Below are 23266 nucleotides of genomic sequence, written 5' to 3' on the forward strand. Positions count from 1 at the left end.
CATTTTACTGCTGAAACGAAGACAGCTGGTTGGAGGGGGTAGCTAACCTGGAGTGGATTTTTGTGCGAAAGCCCTGGGGGCAGAATGAACCCAGGACTCCAAATTCTTCTGTACGATACGATAATCTTTATTGTCATTGTCCCATACAGAACAACAAAATTGAAAAAAATCTACATCAGACATTCAAAAACCAACAAACCTGCTATCCCAACTATCCCAGCCTGCTTAGCCCCTAAAAACTCTGATACCCCATAATTGAATACAATATACTCACATACCTTACACTGCTTTCAAAACCAAAATTGCATTTGAATAGAAACTTTCTCAGGTGGCTAGTCCTAGTCTTTATAACCCTGTACCTTCTTCCAGAAGGCAGAAGCTGAAAGAGATCATTTCCGGTGTGCGCACTATCCTATACTATCTCTGCAGCTTTCTTATGGCACCTGGAAGCATAGATTTGATCCAAGGTGGGAAGAGTGTACCAAATTATTCTCTCCGCAGTCTTTACAACCTTGGACAGCATTGTTTTATTCCCTGACCGTGCAGCTCCCAAACCACACACACAGACCATAAGTTAATACAGTAGTACCTCGCAAGACGAATGCCTCGAAAGACGAAAAACTCGCAAAATGAAAGAGTTTTTCGTTTTTTTAGTTGCTTCGCAAGACGGATTTCCCTATGGGCTTGCTTTGCAAGACGAAAACGTCTTGCAAGTTTGTTTCCTTTGTCTTGCAAGTTTGTTTCCTTTTTCTTAAAACCGTGCATTCACTTCGAGGAGAAACTCATAGCACGCAGTGTGATAGCCTTTTTTGAGGTTTTTGAAGACTTCGGTGATTTTTGAAGCTTTTCCAAAGTCCGTGCTTCGCAAGACGAAAAAATCGCAAGACGAAAAAACTCACGGAACGAATTAATTTCATCTTGCGAGGCACCACTGTACACTCTCAACAGTACAATGGTAAAATGCCATCAACAGGTCCTTTGAGAGATTATTTTTCCGGAGGATTCTGGGTGGTGGATCTCGGAGTTCTAGGAAGCCTGAAGTCTACTCACCTCTGAGACCGAAAGGCACTGCATCTCTGGAATGTGAAAAGGATGGCTTTCTCAAATCTGTTGCATGTATGTTTCTGTCTATCTACCCATCTATCTAATTTGCTTTTCCAACTTCAGGCTGTGTGAAGAGTTTGAAAAGATAGCAGAGAAGGCCCTTTCCACGCCATCAAATACACATGAATTAATGGAATTCAAGGTATGCATTTCTTTTTGCAAGGAAATAAATTTACTTTAAAAAAACTGAAAACAAAAGGTTATCTCAATTCTAAGAACCCACCGCCCAGGACAAGTGAACCCTCCCCCCAAGGTTTCCTTCCTTTTTGGCTTAACAAATTTTTATAAAGCACACTTTAATGACCCTATTCAGAATTCCTTTTGCCATATCTAAGCAAACCTAATTCTGTGTGGCTGTACTTTATGTTTAAAAATAAATAAATGAATGAATACTAGTGGTCTGTTAAAATGCAATACAGTGGTACCTCGGGTTAAGAACTTAATTCGTTCTGGAGGTCTGTTCTTAACCTGAAACTGCTCTTAACCTGAGGTACCACTTTAGCTAATGGGACCTCCCGCTGCCACCACGCGATTTCTGTTCTCATCCTGAAGCAAAGTACTTAACCCAAGGTACTATTTCTGGGTTAGCAGAGTCTGTAACCTGAAGCATCTGTAACCCGAGGTACCATTGTAAATGAATTTTTTTCAGGTTGAAAGAGTGCTAAAACGTGTTTGCCACCAAGAGTATGAATCAGTTGTTGTTTCTTCCCCCACTAGGCTTATATCGAGAAAGTGGAAACAGTTGACATGCTGGAGATGGAGCAGAGATTAATTGACTCTAAAAACTGCCTTGCATTCCTGATAGAGTGTACAAATCTTTCGCCGGTAGATATTCGACTGAACAACAGTGTCTTTCAGTGGTATGGGCGAATGGGGGAGATTTTTGAAGAACACAGAAAGATCATTAAGGAGAAAACAGAACAATTTCAAGAAGGGCTTAAAGTAAGCATTCAGTTCTTCTTTATTAAAGGTACAGTGGTACCTTGGGTTAAGAACATAATTTGTTCTGGAGGTCTGTTCTTAACCTGAAACTGTTCTTAGCCTGAGGTACCACTTTAGCTAATGGGGCCTCCCGCTCCCTCCGCCGCATGATTTCTGTTCTCATCCTGAGGTAAAGTTCTTAACCCGAGGTACTATTTCTGGGTTAGCAGAGTCTGTAACCTGAAGCGTATGTAACCTGAGGTACCACTGTACTTGGTTTACTGGGATAATACTTTGGACTGCTGGATTGATAGTGCTTATTTTAAAGCAAGTGGATATCAGTTAATTTGCTCAAGGCAAGTACCAATTTGGGCTTTATTCCTTTTAGTAGTATAATTGACCTACCAAAATCCCAGCAAATGGGGATGATATACAGAAACATTTGCCCTTCCTTGGAGGTTTTTAAGCAGAGGTTGGATGGCCATCTGCCATGGATGATTTCATTGAGATTCCGCATTGTGGGGGGTTGGACTAGATGACCCTTGGGGTCCCTTCCAACTCCACATTTCTGTGGTTGTGTTCTTCTGCAGCTGGGTTGGGGCCTTAACTTGTTAGCTCACAAAGCATCCCGGGCTACCTTTTAAAATATAAGTGATAATCCTAAAGTTTTTATGTGTAATAGTTCCATGGGAAATAGTTAAATTAATTTCTTTGAAGCAGGCACCCCCAAACTTGGCCCTCCAGATGTTTTGGGACTACAACTCCCATCATCCCTAACTAACAGGACCAGTGGTCAGGGATGATGGGAATTGTAGTCCCAAAACATCTGGAGGGCTGAGTTTGGGGATGCCTGCTTTATGGCTAGGCTGTTTTAGAACCTTGGCTCTCGCTTGCATTACAGTACTGATCTTCTGTATTTATTACTACTACTACTACTACTACTACTACTACTACTAATAATAATAATAATTTATTTATACCCCGCCCATCTGGCTGGGCTTCCCCAGCCACTCTGGGCAGCTTCCCAAAAAATATTAAAATACTGTAATGCTTTAAACATGAAAAGCTTCCCTAAACAGGGAAACCCAGTGCAAACCCAGTGACAAAAGGCATACTAAATATGTACAAATAAACTTCTGCCCTCGTGTTCTAATACTGTACGCTGTGTATGCATGCCTCTGCCTCTGTTTCATATCTGCAACTTTTTATTAGATGCGCTGTGAAAGATTTGTCGAGGAGCTGGAGAGTTATGCTAAGCAAGTTGAAGAATTTTATTCTTACGGGGACCTTCAGGAAATCAACCGGTACCTGAAAAAAGCCCAGGCGTTGAATACAAAGCTAGATGCAGCTGCTGATAAGGTAAGGCTTTGGGATGGTAGCTCTTAGTTCAATGACAGACCATACAGAAGGTCTCAGATTCAATTCTGGCAAATGCGGGCTGCCAGGCCTCCCCGTTTTGCCTGCGAGGTCGTTTATGGGAATCCACGGCTACCTGTAATATACCTGACAACGTAGATGATGTCAGGTTTGTTGAAGTTAGAGTAGCGAAAACTTCCAAAAATGTTCAGAAACCAAGGCGCGGCTTCCGATTGGCTGCAGGAGCTTCCTGCACTCAGTTGGAAGCTGTGTCGGAGGTTCAGCTTCCAAAAAAAGTTCGCAAACCGGAACACTCACTTCCAGGTTTGTGGCGTTCGGGAGCCAAAACGTACAAGTGCCAAAGCGTTCGACAGCCAAGGTACAACTTTATATATACATTTTTGTTTTTTGTTTTTCAAAGATTTACAGACAAAAACACAAATCACATACATTTCTAATACACATATATTTGATTTCCTTCCCTCCCCTTTTGTGGTTTCTTTTTAATTTTAATTTTCATACTGCAGTTTCCCATCTTTAGTTTATTCTTTAGTTTCTCTAAATGATATGTTCAACAGCTTGTTTTACGTTAATCCTGCTAATGAGCTTATTTGCATACATGAGTTTTTCAAATAATTCCACAAATTTCCCCCAATCTTTAATTAAAAAACCCCTCTTCTTCTTGGTTTCTTCTTACATCCATTAACCTTGCCATTTTGGCATAATCCATTAATTTAATTAGCCACTCTTCCTTGGTTGGTACTACATCTTCTTTCCATCTCTGGGCTGAACCCATCAGATGTCAAGGAAATATACAACTGACTTTTAGAAGACATCTGAAAGCAGCCCTCTTTCGGGAAGTTTTTAATGTTTGATCTTTTATCGTGTTTTTAATGTTCTGTTGGGAGCTGCCCAGAGTGGCTGGGGAAACCTAATTTATGGTCAATTAATGGTATTCCTTTAGAGCAGGTCTGCTGCTTCAAATACCTGGGTCAGGTTGTTAGATCAAATAGGTCCTTCTTGGCGCACAGAGAATACATAGCCTCGAACGCATCGAAAGCAGCCTTGGTGATTAGAACCCTGTACTCTAAGAAACAGGCACAAACTGTCAAAGTTGCCTTGCGACTCTTTAAAATGAAAGTCCTCCCTCTTCTACTGGTGGGCATTGCCTTGGGCTCACGTAGGGACTTTGAAAAATTGGAATCTATCCAAACCCAATTCCTCAGGGCCATACACAGGATCCCCCCCTCCGTGGCAGGTGCGATCATGAGATTGGAAACCGGTTGCCAAGCCTTTAGGTATGTGGCCCTGAAAGCGAAGTTATGGCTTTGGCTTAAGCTTTGCTTCAGACCGGTGGGTTTGGCCCCCTTGATTCTGAGGGATAACTTTAAATCTCCATGGGAAGGGGAGATAGTGGAGGAAGTGCAGAAGTGCGGGTTGTCCTCCCTTTATATAGAGTCCATGACGTATAGCCACGCAAAGGCGGTGATCGCCCAAAGATTAAGGGATATTGCGAGACAGGAGGACATAGCCCGTGTGAAACCTGGGCTGTTTCTGGGGGAGCAGATGTACCAAGCTGCTCCAGCTCGCTACCTGGCGGATATCCACTACGTGGAATACCGCAGACTATTTACCGCGGCTAGGCTGAATGTTCTTGACTCGGCGGTTCTGAAGGGAAGATATGGAGGAGTCCCATATGACCAGAGATTATGCCATTGTGCGTTGGGTGAGGTAGAATCCACAGAGCACATTTTAATGAGCTGTCCCTTCTACAACGATTTAAGACAGTATCTTATAACCCCATACTTACCCCAGCTTAGTCCCCGTCAAAGAGGAAAGCAGACAGCATATCTGCTAAATAAGTCTAGGAAAACAACTTTGTCAGTGGCTAAATTCCTTTTCCTGGCACTCAAGCGTCGGAAACGTACAATTGAATGCCTTGATGTGGGTTATCTGTGAGAGGTTTAGTGCTGTGGCCCTACCTTATTCATGTACCCCTATGATGTTTTAGTTCATAATTCTGTATTGTGTTTTATTTCTGTGTTTTATTTCTGACTATCGGTCGAATAAAGGAAATTGATTGATTGACTTCCACCCTCTAAAAGGTGTAGTGTAGATATGACCTATGTTATGTTACTTTTGTAAAAAAACAATTCTGCTTTTTCTCTAGATTGATCAGTTTAATGCAGAAGAGGAGGCGTATGGGTGGTTAGCATCTCAGTATCCTCAACGTAAAAAAATCCAAGATACCCTAAATCCGTATCTTCGGCTTTACGATATGGCAGTAGAGTTTAACACCAAATACAGGAACTGGATGGATGGAATATTCACCAAGGTGAACCCAGATACAGTTGAGCTGGATACAGGAAACTACTGGCGTGCATTGTACAAACTGGAAAAAACCTTCCACGATTCCCCAAATGCCTTATTTCTAACAACGAGGGTCAGGACAAAAGTGGAGGAATTTAAGGAGCATATTCCATTGATCCAAGTCATTTGCAACCCCGGCTTGCAAGACCGGCACTGGGAGGCCATGTCAGAAATTGCCGGGTTCCCTCTGAAGCCCTCCGAAGATTCAACTGTCTCTTCATATATTGATATGCACCTTGAGCCATTTTTGGAAAAATTTGAAGGCATCAGTGAAACAGCCAGCAAAGAGCATTCACTTGAGAAGGCCATGGTGAAAATGATTTCAGAATGGGATGCCATGGAATTTGTTCTTCTTCCTTACAGGGAAACCGGGACTCACATTTTATCATCTGTGGATGATATCCAGATGTTGCTGGATGACCACATTGTTAAAACGCAGACCATGAGAGGATCTCCTTTCATTAAACCTTACGAAAAGAAGATGAGGTAAAATATTTCCTAAGGTGGCGACTTCAATAACATAGCGCACAAGTGGCCTTGTTTGATTTGTGGTGTAGATCATTCAAAGCTATTTGTGGCTCAAAGGACATGCGAGAGTGGCAGACCATTGTGAAAAAGCAAATTGCTGATTTCATTTAAGTCAACGTGGGAGGAAGGTAGTTTAAAGTACAAGGTCCTGTGTGAGTGTCTGGAAGTGGTTGGAGGATGGATGGTGGCAAAAAGATTGAGGTTGAATCCTGACAAGACAGAAGTACTGTTTTTGGGGGACAGGGGGCAGGCGGGTGTGGTGGACTCCCTGTTGCTGAATGGGTTAACTGTGCCCCTGAAGGACCAGGTGCGCAGCCTGGGAGTCATTTTGGACTCACAGCTGTCCACGGAGGCGCAGGTCAAGGAAATACACAACCACCTGACTTTTAGAAGACATCTGAAGGCAGCCCTGTTTAGGGAAGTTTTTAATGCCAGATGTTTTATCTTGTTTTTAATATTCTGTTGGGAGCTGCCCAAGGTGGCTGGGGAAACCCAGCCAGATGGGCAGGGTAATAATAATACTAACAAGAAGAAGAAGAAGAACTATTATTATTGAAAATTAAAGGTACCCCTGCCCGTACGGGCCAGTCGTGTCCGACTCTAGGGTTGTGCGCCCATCTCACTTAAGAGGCCGGGGGCCAGCGCTGTCCGGAGACACTTCCGGGTCATGTGGCCAGCGTGACAAAGCTGCTCTGGCGAGCCAGCACCAGCACAGCGCACGGAAACGCCATTTACCTTCCCGCTATAAAGCGGTACCTATTTATCTATTTGCACTTAGGCGTGCTTTCGAACTGCTAGGTGGGCAGGAGCTGGGACTGAAAGACAGGAGCTCACCCCGCCGTGGGGATTCAAACCGCCGATCATACGATCGGCAAGTCCTAGGCACTGAGGTTTTACCCACAGCGCCACCCGCGTCCCAATTATTGAAAATTAGTTACACCTTTTATGCTCAACATTAATAGCCTGAGACTTTTTGGTACAGAATTTGCATTTCACTGCATAGTATGGACTCCCCAACCAACAGAGACTAGGATGGGAAAGGGAACAGGGCATGAACCATTGTGTTGTTGGGTAAGCACAGGCTCTGGAACTGCTTTCCTTTGTGAAACCATGCGAGAGAACTACATCGGAGCTAGCATTTTTTCCTTACTCCCAGTTCTACAGGTGTATGAAGTTTTTAGACTTACTATGCGTTCATCCCAAGAGAAAGGTTCTAAAACTCTTTGTGTTCTGCTTTGCAGGGAATGGGAAGCAAAACTTTTGCTGGTGCAGGAGATCCTGGATGAATGGCTCAAAGTTCAGGCCACATGGTTGTATCTGGAGCCAATTTTCAGTTCTCCTGACATTATGGCTCAGATGCCTGAAGAAGGGAGGCGATTCACCTCTGTGGACAAAACATGGAAGGACATCATGAAATGTGCCATCCAGGTAAAATTTCTTCTGTTTTTGAAACAGCATACATAATGTGGTCTATGATCCACCCATATGATCTAGAAATCAGAAAAGAAATACTGATGGTAACAAAAAGGGAATTGTGGTTTGCCTTACTAAGCTCAAAAATACTTCTTAAAATCAATTCAGAAATAAAGTCTGTCCTAAACTAAATTGCACATGCTGAAAGCTATCCTGTTGGAAACTAACCATTGTTAACTTGAAGGAATATTAGGAAGATTCTAACAGAATGCATGTAATTGTAGGAATGAAAGTTGTTATAATTGTGAATGGTAACTCAGTGTCTTGAACTTACTCTGATGTTTACTAAGTAGCATCAATTTCAAGCGGGGTTACTTTCAATTACAGTGGTACCTCGGTTTACATACGCTTCAGGTTACATACGCTTCACGTTACAGACCCCGCTAACCCAGAAATACTACCTCGGGTTAAGAACTTTGCTTCAGGATGAGAACAGAAATCGTGCTCCGGTGGCACGGTGGCAGCAGGAGCCCTCATTAGTTAAAGTGGTGCTTCAGGTTAAGAACAATTTCAGGTTAAGAATGGACCTCCGGAACGAATTAAGTACTTAACCCAAGGTACTACTGTACATGCGTTTTCGGCTGCAACTGTATATCTGGTCCTCAGTATGCTTGCTCAGAAGTAAGTCCCAATTACTTCAGCAGGACTTAAATTGCAGTTCTGGAATACATTGCTGGAAAGCACAGTGAACTTAGTGGAACTTCTGAATAAGCATGCAAGTAAGGAACCTCTTCACCCCCATCATTCAGCCCAGACACTGAAGTCCAGCTCCGAGGGCCTTCTGGCGATTCCCTCACTGCAAGAAGTGAGGTTACAGGGAACCAGGCAGAGGGCCTTCTCGGTAGTGGCACCCGCCCTGTGGAATGCCCTCCCATCAAATAATAATAAGGCTGCAATCCTGTGCACACTAGGCAATGTGGGAGACACTGAGCTGCCCCTGCTCCATGTCTCTTTCACCCCCTCTTCCCAGTAATGCCTACTTCAACACTATATGTGAAATAGTGTCGTTCCAGCTGTCAGCAGCCATTGGGGGTGGGGTGGGGGTGGAGCATAGGCAATGCAAAGTCCCGTAATGCGTTTGTTAAACTAGATGTTATAAGGAACAGAGCAAAGCAGTCACAGTAGCCCAGTGACCCGTATAATGCCTATTCTGTCCTTATTAGAGGATAAACCACAGGGAACTCAGTGGGATCAGGCCTTTAGGCTGCAGCCCTGTGCACACTTAATTGGCACTAGGCAAGTGGAGCCTAACCATGCAAAGGTTTGGATTTGCATATCGTAAAAACGTGGCGTTCAAAATGTCATCTGCTCCTTTGTAGGTCAAATGTAAAAGTTCTGGGTGCAAGTCTTGGTATTCCTGCCTTATTACAAGACATCATCATGCTGATCTTGAAGTGTGTGTGTGTGTGTGTGTGTGTGTGTGAGAGAGAGAGAGAGAGAGAGAGAGAGAGAGAGAGAGAGAGTTAGTTTGTAGATAGAGCCACAGAATCATAGAATTAGGGGACAACATAGATCCTTTCATAGATCATAGATATTTTCATTTCATTTCCCTGTTTTTCTTTAGCTTTGTTGCAATGTAATTATAAAAACTCCATAAAAATTATTTGACGACTGAAAATAAAGCTTGGTACTTACGACGAACGGTCTGGTAGCTCATTCTGCCATTCCATTTCCATGCTCATGAACTCTCAGGATCCTTTTCCCCAGAAGGTGGCAGTGTGTGTCTAGGATTAGCAACTGGGTTTTATAGTTGTGAACAAAAATCCCCTATCATTGTACACTAAATTTAAGCCTGTGCGTTGATTTTCTGACTTGCTGTTGTGTTTTATAATTGCTGTGAGAAACTGTAAAAATCCCCATTGCCCTGTGTTTTACCCCAGATTTGAATAGGCTTTATCTGTGTGGCTCAGAGCAATGAGGACGAAATTGCTCTTTTGATTTCGTCCTGGCTTTTGATTAAATGAGTCGAATAAAGGCGTGATCTTTATCAACGTGGGAAGAGAAATGGAAGTTAAAATATCTTCGGATATGGAATTTGGGCATAATAACAGACCAGAGATTCTTTTCCCATGCCCTGGCTTAGCCGCAGTATAGTTTTATTTCCCCCACCCCCCGCAAATAGCATCAGTTCTCTGTAAAATCTTGATCCATGACTGCCTTGTTTATTCCTGATGTTCCATCACAGTTGTAGCTGTGAAATATAGCCAGAGGAAATCGTGAAAATGGGTCGCTGTAGCCTGTGCTAAAATGTGCTAAAATGTACATTTATTGCAGCTACCGCTTGAGGGTGCTCATGTGGCGTCAATCAGAGCATTTTCCTCTGGGCTGAGGGTGAAAGGGCATAGAAAGCATCTTGGGGACAGGAGACGAAAGATTACCCAAAGCTTATTTTATTATTTTCATTTATTATATCTGTATACTGCCTTATACCCTCAGGTCTCAGGGCGGATGCAACATAAAATCACAATTTAAAAACCCAAAATACAGTCATACCTCGTGTTGCGTTTGCTTCAGGTTGAGTGTTTTCAGGTTGCGTCCTGCGGCGACCCAGAAGTACCGGAAAGGGTTACTTCCGAGTTTCACCGCTCACACATGCGCAGACGCTCAAAATGACGTCACTCACATGTGCAGAAGAACGCAAATTGCGACACGCAGACGCGGGTTGCGTTCTTCTCATGTTGCGAACAGGGCTCTGGAATGGATCCCATTCGCAACCAGAGCTACCACTGTACATAATAAAAGTAAAAACCAAAAATAACCCCCCCAACACATTTTAAAAGGCCATTGGATGTCAAGAAATAGCAGTGCCAAGGGTACTTTGAGAAGGAAAATGTGTTTTGTAGGGATGGTGTACATCAGAGGTCAGTAAACGTTTTCAGCGGGGGGGGGGGGGTCCCACTGTCCCTCAGACCATGTGGGGGGCCAGACCATATTTTGAAAGAAAAAAAATGAACAAATTCCTATGCCCCACAAATGCATTTTAAATAAAAGCACACATTCTATTCATGTAAAAACACAAGGGAGCCCCCACAAATAACCCAGAGATGCATTTTAAATAAAAGGATACATTCTACTCATGTAAAAACATGCTGATTCCTAGACCGTCCGTGGGCCAGATTTAGAAGGCGATTGGGCTGGATCCAGCCCCGGGGCCTTAGTTTGCCTACCCATGGTGTACATAGTCAAGGAAGCATGCTGATTCCAAGTTCACTCACTCCAGTGTAACAAGATTATTTGAAAGCATTTCTACTTAAGAGTAAAGGAATGAGATGTGAGGGAGGAGTGTCTGCATGGGTAGGGTAACATTTAAATCTATTTCCCCATTCATGTAGCTTATTGCCATACTCAGGTCATTGGGTTTGGGACCATTGTCTTAATTATGGGCACAAAATAAGCATTTAAGCATCTTTAAGTTCAAGTTGCCAAAGGGAAGCAGCTGTCTAGACCACACAGGATTTCTGACTGCAGAGAGGGGAAAATGAGAGAGAGTCAGTGGTTGGGAGAAGCTGATACTGGCTGGAGGAAACCAAACACAACACTATCTCTGCATGTTAAATCTTCTTATTCTACTTGTTTTCTTATTCTAATTGATGAAGTACAGGTCCATAGCTGAGTATTAAATATTTTCATCCCGATGACCCTTAAGGGAAACAGGTAACTGCAGCAATTTCCTGTCCGTTAAAATGGAAAAATTTATACAGTGGAACCTCAGGAAGGGAAGGGAAGGGAGTTTGGACTTGATACCCTGCCTTTCACTCCCCTTAAAGAGTCTCAAAGCGGCTAACAATCTCCTTTCCCTTCCTCCCCCACAACAAACACCCTGTGAGGTGAGTGAGGTTGAGAGATTTCAAAGAAGTGTGACTAGCCCAAGGTCACTCAGCAGCTGCATGTGGAGGAGCAGGGAATCGAACCCAGTTCACCAGATAACGAGTCCACTTCTTTTAACCACTATACCACACTGGCTGTTGGGTTATGGTGGGGATCCGTTCCAGAGGCCCTGCCGCAACCTGAAAACGCCACAACCCAAATCATCACTTCTGCGCATGTGTGGTGTGATTTAGCGCTTCTGCGCGTACACAAACAGCGCGATCCCGGAAGTAATCCATTCCGATTCTTCCGGATTTGCACCAGTCACACGCAGAGGGTAACGTGAGCCGGAGGCGACGTTGCCCAAAGTTCCACTGTGTACAAATTTTGCCATACTAGAACTAGGGCTGGGCGATATATCATCCAAAACCATATCCAAGTCCATATCATGATATCGGTTTCATAACCTTTGACCTGGCAATATATCACGAATCATGATGTGTGTGCACTATCCGAAAATCACAGCGTGGGGGAAAACTGTGAAGCCAGCCAAGGCCTCTACATAGCTCCATCCTTATTTCAGACATTGTGATATATCAGTATATTGTGATGGTTAGCTGGTGATGGTATCATGGTGTTGAAAACCAGCCCTAATAGAACATACAAATATCTTTGTATGCCTATTGACCTCCAATGTAGTAGAGCAGTCAGCAAGAAGCAAAAGGGATTTCTGCAACATTTCAAAATCCACCCAGATTTCAAATTTTTAAAACCTGATGGCAGTATATCATAGAAACATGGAATTTTAGAATTGGGAGGGATCAAAATCTCATCTAGTCTAACCTCCTGCTGGGCATGAACCTTTTGTTCAACGTGGGGTACGCACCTGTGTTTCTCAGATTAAGAGTCTCATGCTCTACCAACTGAGCTATTCCATGGCACTTGACCTCAAATTTCATTATCTCCATTCTAGAGGAAAGGTAAACAGTTAAACCCCACATTTACTAAATTCTGTTGAAAATAGTGGAACAGATACTGTCCAATATTAATTGCTGGCGAATGCCAGCTGTTAGTAGCTGTCAGATACTGATTGCTTCAGTTATTGGAGCTTGTCAAATACTAACCCTTACTCAAATGAGTTTTAATAAATAAACCGAGTAATTAATAACTTAATCTGCAGATGATTTCTCTCCTCTGTAAAATTGAAGTGTGGGTGCCTCATCTTAAATGCTTCCTCTCGTATGATGTTTGTTAAGATATGTTAAAAACAATTCACTTTCTTTCTTTTTTAAAAAACAGTGTTGCTTAATTTAGTAAATGATTTTTTTAAAAAAAGTGATTCATTAGTAAATTCATTTGTTAAAGGTCGCATGTCTGTTTCTTTTTTTTTAAAAATAAGATTTTGTTAAAGCTTTTTTATAATACAATAAGATAAAAGAAACTAATCTAAATAAAAACAAAAACAGAGTGAGAGAGAGAAAAGAAAAAACTAAAGGAAAGCCAAAAAATAGAAGGAAAAAAGAGAGGAAAAAGAGGAAAAACAATAGGACTTCTGATTATTTGTCTGTCAGTTACATATGTAAAAGAAATTACTCAAAATGTTCACTCTAGAATGACATCCAACTGATCTACTTACTGTTAAGCAATATTTCCCCAATCCTCCAACCCAAATGTGCCAGATTAATTCGTTTTCCTTTTCACACAAGAAGTTCAAAAGGGCTTCTCTAATTACTGTTACTGATAAATATGAGGAATAGTTTTTCTCTAATCAAACATATCAACTTTATCTCCAACAACTTCAGCAACCATTCCTCCATATTAAACAACTGTAAATCTTACAATCTATGTTCACACAAGAGTCTCTCTACATATATTAAAATAATATTCCACAGTCCTTTTCTTATTATGCATTCCTTAATTTGCACCCAATTCCATCACTTCCATTCCCATTTCCTGTTGTATTTGCTGTGGTTTTCCATCAGGTTGCACGCCATTCTCTAATGTTACTGCATGCCAGAGCTAGTTATAAGTCAGCTGTCAAGATTCTGGCTGGTAACCTGTCAGATGCTCTCAAATGTTGGCTATATACATGCCATCTGTCAGATACTGTACAGTGTTGAAATAAAAGCTATGTTGAGAAGGCTCAGTGAATATTCACACATCCGTTTATTCCTTTGTTTATTTATTGAGAACATTTATATCCCACTGTCCCAGCTCGAGACTGAACGAGTCAAAGTGGCAGACAAGTACAGAATATTTTTAAAAGTAAAAAAAACAAAAAAAAAAAAACCAATGAGAAAGCTAACAACAAAAATATCAGCAAAGCCACAACTGAAAAGTAGAATAGGCAGGACGTGTTGGCCAAGGGAAAAATTCAGGAGGTGATGAAATTCAGAAGCAGCTGAGAAGAGAGAAGAGGAGTTCAGGGATTATTATTTTTTAAATTATTTTAAAATTTGTGGGTCCTTGCTTCTCAATTTGATCCATTTACATGGTTTTATATGTTTTGTGGTATATTATGCATTGTGACAGGGGACGCAGGTGGCGCTGTGGGTTAAAGCCTCAGTGCCTAGGACTTGCCGATCGAAAGGTCGGCGGTTCGAATCCCTGCGGCGGGGTGCGCTCCCGCTGCTCGGTCCCAGCGCCTGCCAACCTAGCAGTTCAAAAGCACCTCCGGGTGCAAGTAAATAAATAGGGACCGCTTACCAGCGGGAAGGTAAACGGCGTTTCCGGGTGCGGCTCTGGCTCGCCAGATGCAGCTTTGTCACGCTGGCCACGTGACCCGGAAGTGTCTCCGGACAGCGCTGGCCCCTGGCCTCTTAAGTGAGATGGGCGCACAACCCCAGAGTCTGTCAAGACTGGCCCGTACGGGCAGGGGTACCTTTACCTTTACCTATGCATTGTGACATGCCATTATTTTTGTTGATTATACTTTAATAATTCTTTAATGTAATTGTTAAGTGTAAACTGTTTAATTATTATTTGCTGATATTTAATTTTACTGCTTACTTTTATATTCTAAAGGATTATTGAATGCTGCTTTATTTGATATAAGTTGATTATTTTAAAGTTATGCTTTTATTGCTTTTTTGTGCTTAGGTGTTTCTTCCACCTTGTGTATACATTCATACCTTGGAAATTGAACGGAATCTGTTCCGGAAGTCCGTTCGACTTTAAAAACATTCGAAAACCAAAGCGTGGCTTCTGATTGGCTGCAGGAAGCTCTTGCAGCCAATCGGAAGCTGCAGAAGCCCCATCAGATGTTTGGCTTCCAAAGGAACGTTTGAAAACCGAAACACTCACTTCTGGGTTTTGTTTGTTCTGGAGCTGATTTGTTCGGGAGCCAATGTGTTTGAGAACCAGTAGCGGTAATACAGAAAAGCGGTATACAAACTAAAAGTGAAAAGTGAAATAAAATGACATGTCAGTGCCACAGAAGGATCAAGGGAACTTATCAAAAATGTACATGATTCATTATCAAAAATGTGCATTATCAAAAATGATTCATTATCAAAAATGATTCATTATCAAAAATATACAGATGAAAATGGAGCCAGTTCCTCTCACCTCTGGGCCTTTCACCTTCTAGAGCAGAGATGTGAAAACAGTGACCCTCCATATCTTGTTGGACTACTGCTCCCAGAGTCTCATTCTATTGGCCGCACTACCCGGGGCTGATGGGAGTTGGAGTCCAGCAACACTGAGATGGCCACAGCTTCGTCGCTCCTTCTTTTCGAGCAACTGAGTCCCTAACACAACAACAACAACAACAACTGGCCTTTAGATCGAGATGGTGCTGATTTTCGTAATCCTTTCTTCCTTTTTTCAGGACAAGCATGTTCTGACGGTAGTAATGATAGACAAGATGCTGGAAAAACTGAAGAAATGCAACGAGTTCCTAGAAATGATTCTGAAGGGGCTGAATGAGTATTTAGAAAAGAAGCGCCTCTTCTTCCCCAGATTCTTCTTCTTATCCAATGATGAGTTGCTGGAGATTCTCTCAGAGACCAAAGATCCGACACGGTATGTAGTATTGGTTGATACGCAGCCGTAATTCACCTTAACGAAGTTTTCACATGCTATGAGGCAACAATGAACACATAGACACATAGTCACCTGTTCCTTATATATTGAAAACGTTGCCATCCTTCCCGTTGTAGCCCTGACGTTATTTTTCACTACTGTATTTTCTGGCATATAAGACTACTTTTTAACCCAGGAAAATCTTCTCAAAAGTCGGGGGTCGTCTTATACGCTGGTTACAGCAGCAGCTCCTGCAGTAACTCCCCACCAAATGTCAAAATGACAGCAAATTAAATCAGAGGACATCAAGCTCTCTAGATGAAGCAGAAATACACTTGAAACTGCTCCCGGTAGTAGACCACTAGCAAATTCCACAAGAGTGGCTCCACAAAAGCAGTAAAAAACCCTCCCCAAAATGCTTCAGCAGGTCCGACAAAAGCAATAACCGAGTGAAGTTCAGCGACATCCTAGCGACTGAGGAAGCGAGCCAAAGAGGGAGCCCTCCGGCTCGCTCCTCTGTTTAAACAGACCTGGCCAACGCGCTCCCCCACCGCAAGCCCCTGGGAAGTGGAGTGGATTTCTGAGCTGGACTGGAGACTGTTTTTTAAAAAATTTATTTGGTGTGCGTTGGAAGAGGGGTAGTCTTATACGGCGAGTATATCCCAAACTGGAAAAGTTGGGGGTCGTCTTATACACCCAGTCGTCTTATACGCCGGAAAATACAGCACTTTGTCTCCTGTGTCCCCTTCACAACAGGGGTAGGAAACCTTTTTCCAACCGAGGGCCACATTCCCTCCTGGGGCAAGCTTCTGGGGTCCACATGCCACTGATGAGTCAGGCAAAAGTGGAAAGAGCAACAAATATAAATTTCAGCTTTGTACAATGGGCTACTTTCTCCATAAACTCTCACATCCTTCTCTATCATCCATCCAGGCAAACAAGAAACGTGATCCCTTGCGGGTAGGCAAAGTGAGGCAGGGTGCGTGGGGTTGACTAGCGGAGCAAGTCCATGGGATTTTTGTAGATTTCTACACTTTGGATCACAATCTGGATTCGGATCCAGAGTGGGCTGGAATGGGTCCAATCCCAGTTTACAAATGGGATTGTGTGTGTGATCATACACTGACCTAGGCACAAATATAGATGGTGCTGACCTTTAAAGCCCTAAACGGCCTCAGTCCAGTATATCTGAAGGAGCTTCTTCACCCCCATCGTTTTACCCGGACACTGAGGTCCAGCACCGAGGGTCTTCTGGCAGTTCCCTCCCTGCGAGAAGCCAAGTTACAGGGAACCAGGCAGAGGGCCTTCTCGGTAGTGGTGCCCGCGCTGTGGAGCGACCTCCCACCAGATGTCACAGAGAACAACAACTACCAGACTTTTAGAAGACATCTGAAGGCAGCCCCGTTTAGGGAAGCTTTTAATGTTTGATGTATTACAGTATTTTAATATTTTTTTGGAAGCCGCCCAGAGTGGCTGGGGAAGCCCAGCCAGATGGGCGGGGTATAAATAATAAATTATTATTATTATTAAATATAGATGCTCTGCACCCTAGATTTTGCAGATGAGATTCCATCGATTTAGAACTTGGACTCTGTGTGTGGAGGTTCTATTGCAAATGTGAAGTCAAACATGCAACCATGGGGGGGGGGGATATGCTACAGGATGGATGGGGGGTATCTTAGCCCCCCCCCCGAGGAGGGGCAGAAGCATCTCTTCAGATCTTTGTTTGTTTGTTTGTTTGTTTGTTTGTATTGAATTTATATACCGCCTTGTATCTGGGGGTCTCAGGGCGGTTCACAGAATAAAATCAAGACATAAAACCACAAAATACATAATACAGTGGTGCCTCGCAAGACAAAATTAATTCGTTCCGCAAGTTTTTTCTTCTTGCGAGTTTTTCGTCTTGCGAAGCAAGGGGCGGAGGGGAGAAGATTGCTTCTCCCCGTTGCTGCCCCTTGGTTCAAAAGGCGCGTGCCTTCCCCTCTGTCCCCGGAGATTGCGGGGCTGGCAATGGGGAGAAGCGATCTTCTCCCCGCCGCTCCTTGCTTCAAAAGTGGTCCGGGGACAGCGGGGAAGACGCGCTGCGCTTCCCCGCTATCCCCGGAGCTTGCGGGGCAAGCTTCGTTTTGCGAAGCAAGCCCATAGGGAGATGCGTCTTGCGAAGCAGCTAAGAAAAGGAAAAACTCCTTCGTCTAGCGAGTTTTTCGTCTTCCGAGGCGTTCGTCTTGCGGGGCACCACTGTACAGTGGTACCACGGGTTAAGAACTTAATTCGTTCTGGAGATCCGTTCTTAACCTGAAACTGTTCTTAACCTGAAGCACCACTTTAGCTAATGGGGCCTCCTGCTGCTGCTGCGCCGCCAGAGCACAATTTCTATTCTCATCCTGAAGCAAAGTTCTTAACCTGAGGTACTATTTCTGGTTTAGCGGAGTCTGCAACCTGAAGTGTATGTAACCTGAAGCGTATGTAACCCGAGGTACCGCTGTAAAAATAAAAACAACAACCCAGTAGCCTGTCCCCCCCAACCCCCCCAAATTTTAAAAGGGCATAGGATGCAAATCAAATCAACCAAAGGCCTGGTTAAAAAGGAACGTTTTTGTCTGGCGCTTAAAGGTGTATAATGAAGGCGCCAAGCGAACGTCCCTGGGGACAGCATTCCACAGATGGGGAGGCACTGCAGAGAAGGCCCGTTCTCATGTTGCCACCCTCCAAACCTCTTGAGGAGGAGGCACTTGAGGAGGGGCCTCAGAAGATGATCTCAGATGGGTTCATAGGGGAGGAGGCGATCCTTGAGGTATTGCGGTCTTGAGCCGTTCAAAGCTTTATAGGTCAAAACCAGCACTTTGAATTGGGCCCGGAAACTAACTGGTAGCCAGTGCAGTCGGACCAGGATTGGGGTAATATGCTCAAGCCGTCTTGCTGCAGTGAGCGACCTGGCCGCTGAACTCTGCACTAGCTGAAGTTTCTGAATCTTCAGAGGCAACTCTATGTAAAACGCATTGCAGTAATCTAACCTTGAGGTTACCAGAACATAGACAACAGTAGTTAGGCTATCCCTGACCAGATAGGGGCGTCTGAAGCTGATGGAAGGAAGGCACCCTGAGCCACTGCCCATTGGCTTTGCCCATTCTTCAGCTCACATGTCTCATAGCTCTTTTCTGCACTATCCTTGAATGCTGCTATGTGTCCTCTAATTCTGATAATACGTGGTTAGAGGTGTGTATACAGTGGTACCTTGGGTTAAGAACTTAATTCGTTCTGGAGGTCCATTCTTAACCTGAAACTGTTCTTAACCTGAGGTACCACTTTAGCTAATGGGACTTCCTGCTGCCACTATGCAATTTCTGTTCTCATCCTGAAGCAAAGTTCTTAACCCGAGGTACTATTTCTGGATTAACAGAGTCTGTAACCTGAAGCGTCTGTAACCCGAGGTACCATTGTATAGATGGCATTGTTTTGTGGCTGGAATGTAGCTCCTCTCTCTTTTTCTGCTGGCCACGGCCACCTCTTGCACATGGCTATTGGAAGGTTTCAGCACAAAAGGAAGGTGCTGGAAAAGTTTCTCTGTCCCTACTTATAGGAAGTGGGCAGCGCTAACAGAAGACTCTTGATCCTTGTACAGGTTGAAAGTCTGTACAAGACTGATGGTGTGAAGCAATCAGGCCTTCGGCACAAATAGCTGTCTGACAAATTGGTCAGAAGGATGGTTATTGATCACAGTGGTAAAATAACATTGGGTGGCTATCGTAATGCTTGCTGGAAACTGTTCCAGATGTACTTACAGAACACTTAAGCACAACACCTCTACACATACACACACACACACCAAAAAATGTGAAATGAAAAATGCACGAAATAATTTTATGTGTTAGGCAGCAAGGTAGATTTTTCGAAGTTACCTACTATTCCTGGTACATTCTAGCTATTTGCTGGAAATTTTCTAGGACTGTTCCAGTAGATGCTTATTTCCATGTTCAACATGTTTCAGAGAGAATTAACAGCAAATGGTACAGTATTTAATATGCAGAGTGTATTGTTTGTGAGACTGATAAATGGGGATGAAAAATGCTCTCTGTGGATAGAAGAAACTGCTCTGACTCATTGAGATAGTGTGAGGCTATTAATCTAAATATACAACACACAAACAACGTGTTCTTTGAAGGTGTCATAACTTGTTGCTTAACGCACCGTTTGTTTCTTAATTCCCCTCTTTCTTATTTCTGCAGGGTGAAGCCTCACTTGAAAAAGTGCTTTGAAGGAATTGCTAGTGTGGAGTTTACCGAAGTCTTGGATATCACGCACATGAAGAGCAGCGAAGGAGAAGTCATAGCCCTCATTAACACAATATCAACAGCTAAAGCTAGAGGTCAAGTGGAAAAATGGCTAGTTGAACTGGAAACAGCGATGGTCAACTCCATCCACAAGGTAACATATATCACATTTGGGTAAACGCCAAACAAATAGATAAAGCTAAACTACAATAAGGGCAGGGATTAACATTCCAGCTTAACCAAGTGAAGGGAGATGTATAAATTTAATAAATAAAAACAATAAAAGCAAAAAAGGAGTGTTAACTCGCGTTAAATACACCAGCCAGATTAAATCAAATAAACAAGAAATATTCGGTGTTATGTTGGAGGGGATGCCAGGAAACAGGGAATCATGTTCACATGTGGTGGGGGTGTAAATATGTACAATTTTGGGGGCAAAGGGTGTTTAAAGAGATAACAGAAACCACTGGGTTAAAGCTGACCGAAAGTCCAGAGGTAGCATTATTATCAATTTACGATGGCGGTGGAAGTTTTGCAGGCTGTGAAGGAGTTGCTTACAAATTTATTGACATGAATTATTAGAGCTAGGAAGTGGAAGGGGCAAGCAGAAAACAAAATGGAAGAATGGTATAAAGAGGTGTGGGATATAGCTATTAACGATAAATTAACACGTGCCATTAAGGTAAGACGGGGAATACGCAGGGGAAATGATTTTGAGGAGATATAGAGGATGTTTGTAGAAGATGTACTGTTAAAATGGAAAGGGGTCAAACCATCGCAAGAGGTGTTGAAATTTTGGGAGGTTGGATAGTTACAATGGAATGGTCTCGGTGGTGGGGTGCACATTTTTATTTTTATTTGTTTATGTTTATTACTTTGTAATTTTATTTTATTTTAAAAGCAAAAAAGGACATTCAACAGACTGAATAACCCCTGATCTTAACCAGGGGTTCATCTCTTTCATCTGTAGCAGCTCACTCATTCCCCCTCTGTCTCTCACACCAAAGAGGCCTCTACTCTGTGCCAACTCTGTGGCTGTTGAGCATCTTGAAACCTTTCACCAACTCCCCAGTCCCTCCAGGCTCTCATCCTGAGAGGTGTGAATCTTTGCCCACAAACACCTACAGCAGAAACATCCCTCATTTTTATAGTAGCAATGGAGCAAAAAACAAACAAACACAGAAGGGAAAGAAGGGAGAAATAAGCCATGGCTGGTGTTTTCCCCCTTTTCCTGATCCTGACACGCTCCCCACAAGTGGGGCCATGCGATATCTGGTTTTCAATATTGTGATACAGTGATACCTCGGGTTAAGAACTTAATTCATTCTGGAGGTCTGTTCTTAACCTGAAACTGTTCTTAACCTGAAGCACCACTTTAGCTAATGGGGCCTTCTGCTGCTGCCATGCTACCGGAGCATGATTTTTGTTCTCATCCTGAAGCAAAGTTCTTAACCCGAGGTAATATTTCTGGGTTAGCGGAGTCTGTAACCTGAAGCGTATGTAACCTGAGGTACCACTGTATATCACCAGCTGAACACTGTGATATACTGATGCAGTCGCACCTTGGTTTTCAAACAGCCTAGTTCTTGAACATTTTGGCTCCCAAACGATCGAAACCCAGAAGTGAGCGTTCTGGTTTCTGAATGTTCTTTTGGAAGCCGAATGTCCGACGGGGCTTCTGATTGGCTGCAGCAGCTTTGGTTTCTGAACGTTTTGGAAGTCGAACAGACTTCTGGAACGGATTAAGTTCAAGAACCAAGGTACCGCTGTATGTCTTTTGCTTGTCATAGAGTCATAGAATTGTAGGGTTGGAAGGGACCATGAGGGTAATCTAGTCCAACTACCATTTGCCCAGATGTTTTTCTGGATTCTTAGATCATAAATATTACAGACTGAACCCTTTCTGCTAGCAGAGGGGCTGAGTTCTGCCTGATATTGGGGGAGGGGGCTCGTTGTGTGTGTGTGACACCACTTGTGCGACACACACGTGTGATGCCACGCACGTCGGGAGGAGTCCATGTACCCTGTCACCGCCGCAGGGAGACCTGGCAGGGCCCCTCAAGATGGGGGGGGGGCGTGCTCAGCCCCATCCCCACATACTTGGGGGGGGCTGAGATGTCCGCAGCCCCATAGAGTTGGTGCCTATGTCTGCTAATTATCTGGCCCAATAGCAGCAGCTGCTTTAAGTTTTTGAAAATGTGTACAGGTGAAGCTCAGAAAATTAGAATATCGTGGAAAAGTTCATTATTTCAGTAATTCAACTAAAACTAATATATGAGATAGACTCATGACATGGCTCCCCAAATCAACACAGACTGTGGAAACTTCACATTGGACTTCAAGCATCTGTCATTGTGTGCCTCCCCATTCTTCCTCCAGACTCTGGGTTTCCAAATGAGATGCAAAAGCTGCTCTCATCAGAAAATAGATTTGGGGAGCCATGTCATCAGCTGGTGTTGGTCCACTGTGTTTGATTAAGTCCAGGGTCAACGCAGCCATCTACCAGGAGATTTTGGAGCACTTCATGCTTCCTTCCGCAGATGAGCTTTATGGGGATGCTGATTTCATTTTCCAGCCAGACTTTGGCACCTACCCACACTGCCAAAAGTACCAAAACCTGGTTCAATGCCCATGGGATTACTGTGCTTGATTGGCCAGCAAACTTGCCTGACCTGAACCTCATAGAGAATCTATGGGGCATTGCCAAGAGAAAGATGAGAGGCATGAGACCGAGCAATGCAGAAGAGCTGAAGGCTGCTATTGAAGCTTCCTGGTCTTCCATAACACCTCAGCAGTGCCACAGGCTGATAGCATCCATGCCATGTCGCATTGAGGCAGTAATTGATGCAAAAGGGGCCCAAACCAAGTACTGAGTACATGTGCATGCTTTTACTTCTCAGAGGTCCAATATTGCTCTATTTACAGCCCTTGTTTTGCTGATTTCATTTAATATTCTAATTTTCTGAGATTGTTAATTTGGGGTTTTCATCAGATGTACGCCATGATCATCACAATTGTAACAAATAAAGGCTTGAGATATCTCGTGTTGCATGTCATGAGTCTATCTCATATATTAGTTTCACCTTTTAAGTTGAATTACTGAAATAAATGAATTTTTCCACGATATTCTAATTTTCTGAGTTTCACCTCTACATGCATGTGAATTTGACTGTTGCACTCAGAGAGGGCCTGATCCACAGTGGAGGCTGTTGGTGTGGTGTAGCAGAGGACTCAAGGAGCCCCTATGTTATGCTGGCTCAAGGCCTCTGTTGGGATCCATAAACAGAGACTTCAGGAAGCCTCTTGGAAGAAATACACAGTGCAAAATTTGCTCTCTATCCATTAAAGGAGAAGGGGAAGTTGTTCAGTCTGAATCAATGCATCCTGCTAGTACATGATAATCAGAGCACAAG

The 23266-nt window shown here is 43.4% G+C and overlaps 1 protein-coding gene across 1 annotated transcript in view; it reads left to right on the forward strand.

Annotated features, from left to right (window-relative positions):
• The window catches only part of DNAH7 (dynein axonemal heavy chain 7), a 152927-nt gene that overhangs the window by 29628 nt on the left and 100033 nt on the right, over positions 1-23266 (forward strand). The window contains exons 14-20 of the mRNA XM_083715690.1: positions 1168-1246; positions 1822-2046; positions 3238-3384; positions 5552-6237; positions 7521-7707; positions 15389-15582; positions 19809-20007. Of these exons, the coding sequence (XP_083571816.1) occupies positions 1168-1246; positions 1822-2046; positions 3238-3384; positions 5552-6237; positions 7521-7707; positions 15389-15582; positions 19809-20007 (1717 nt within the window). The remainder of the gene's footprint in view (positions 1-1167; positions 1247-1821; positions 2047-3237; positions 3385-5551; positions 6238-7520; positions 7708-15388; positions 15583-19808; positions 20008-23266) is intronic.

The sequence above is a fragment of the Podarcis gaigeae genome (genome assembly GCF_964106915.1).
Source record: "Podarcis gaigeae genome assembly, chromosome: 1".
Taxonomy (NCBI): Eukaryota; Metazoa; Chordata; class Lepidosauria; order Squamata; family Lacertidae; genus Podarcis; species Podarcis gaigeae.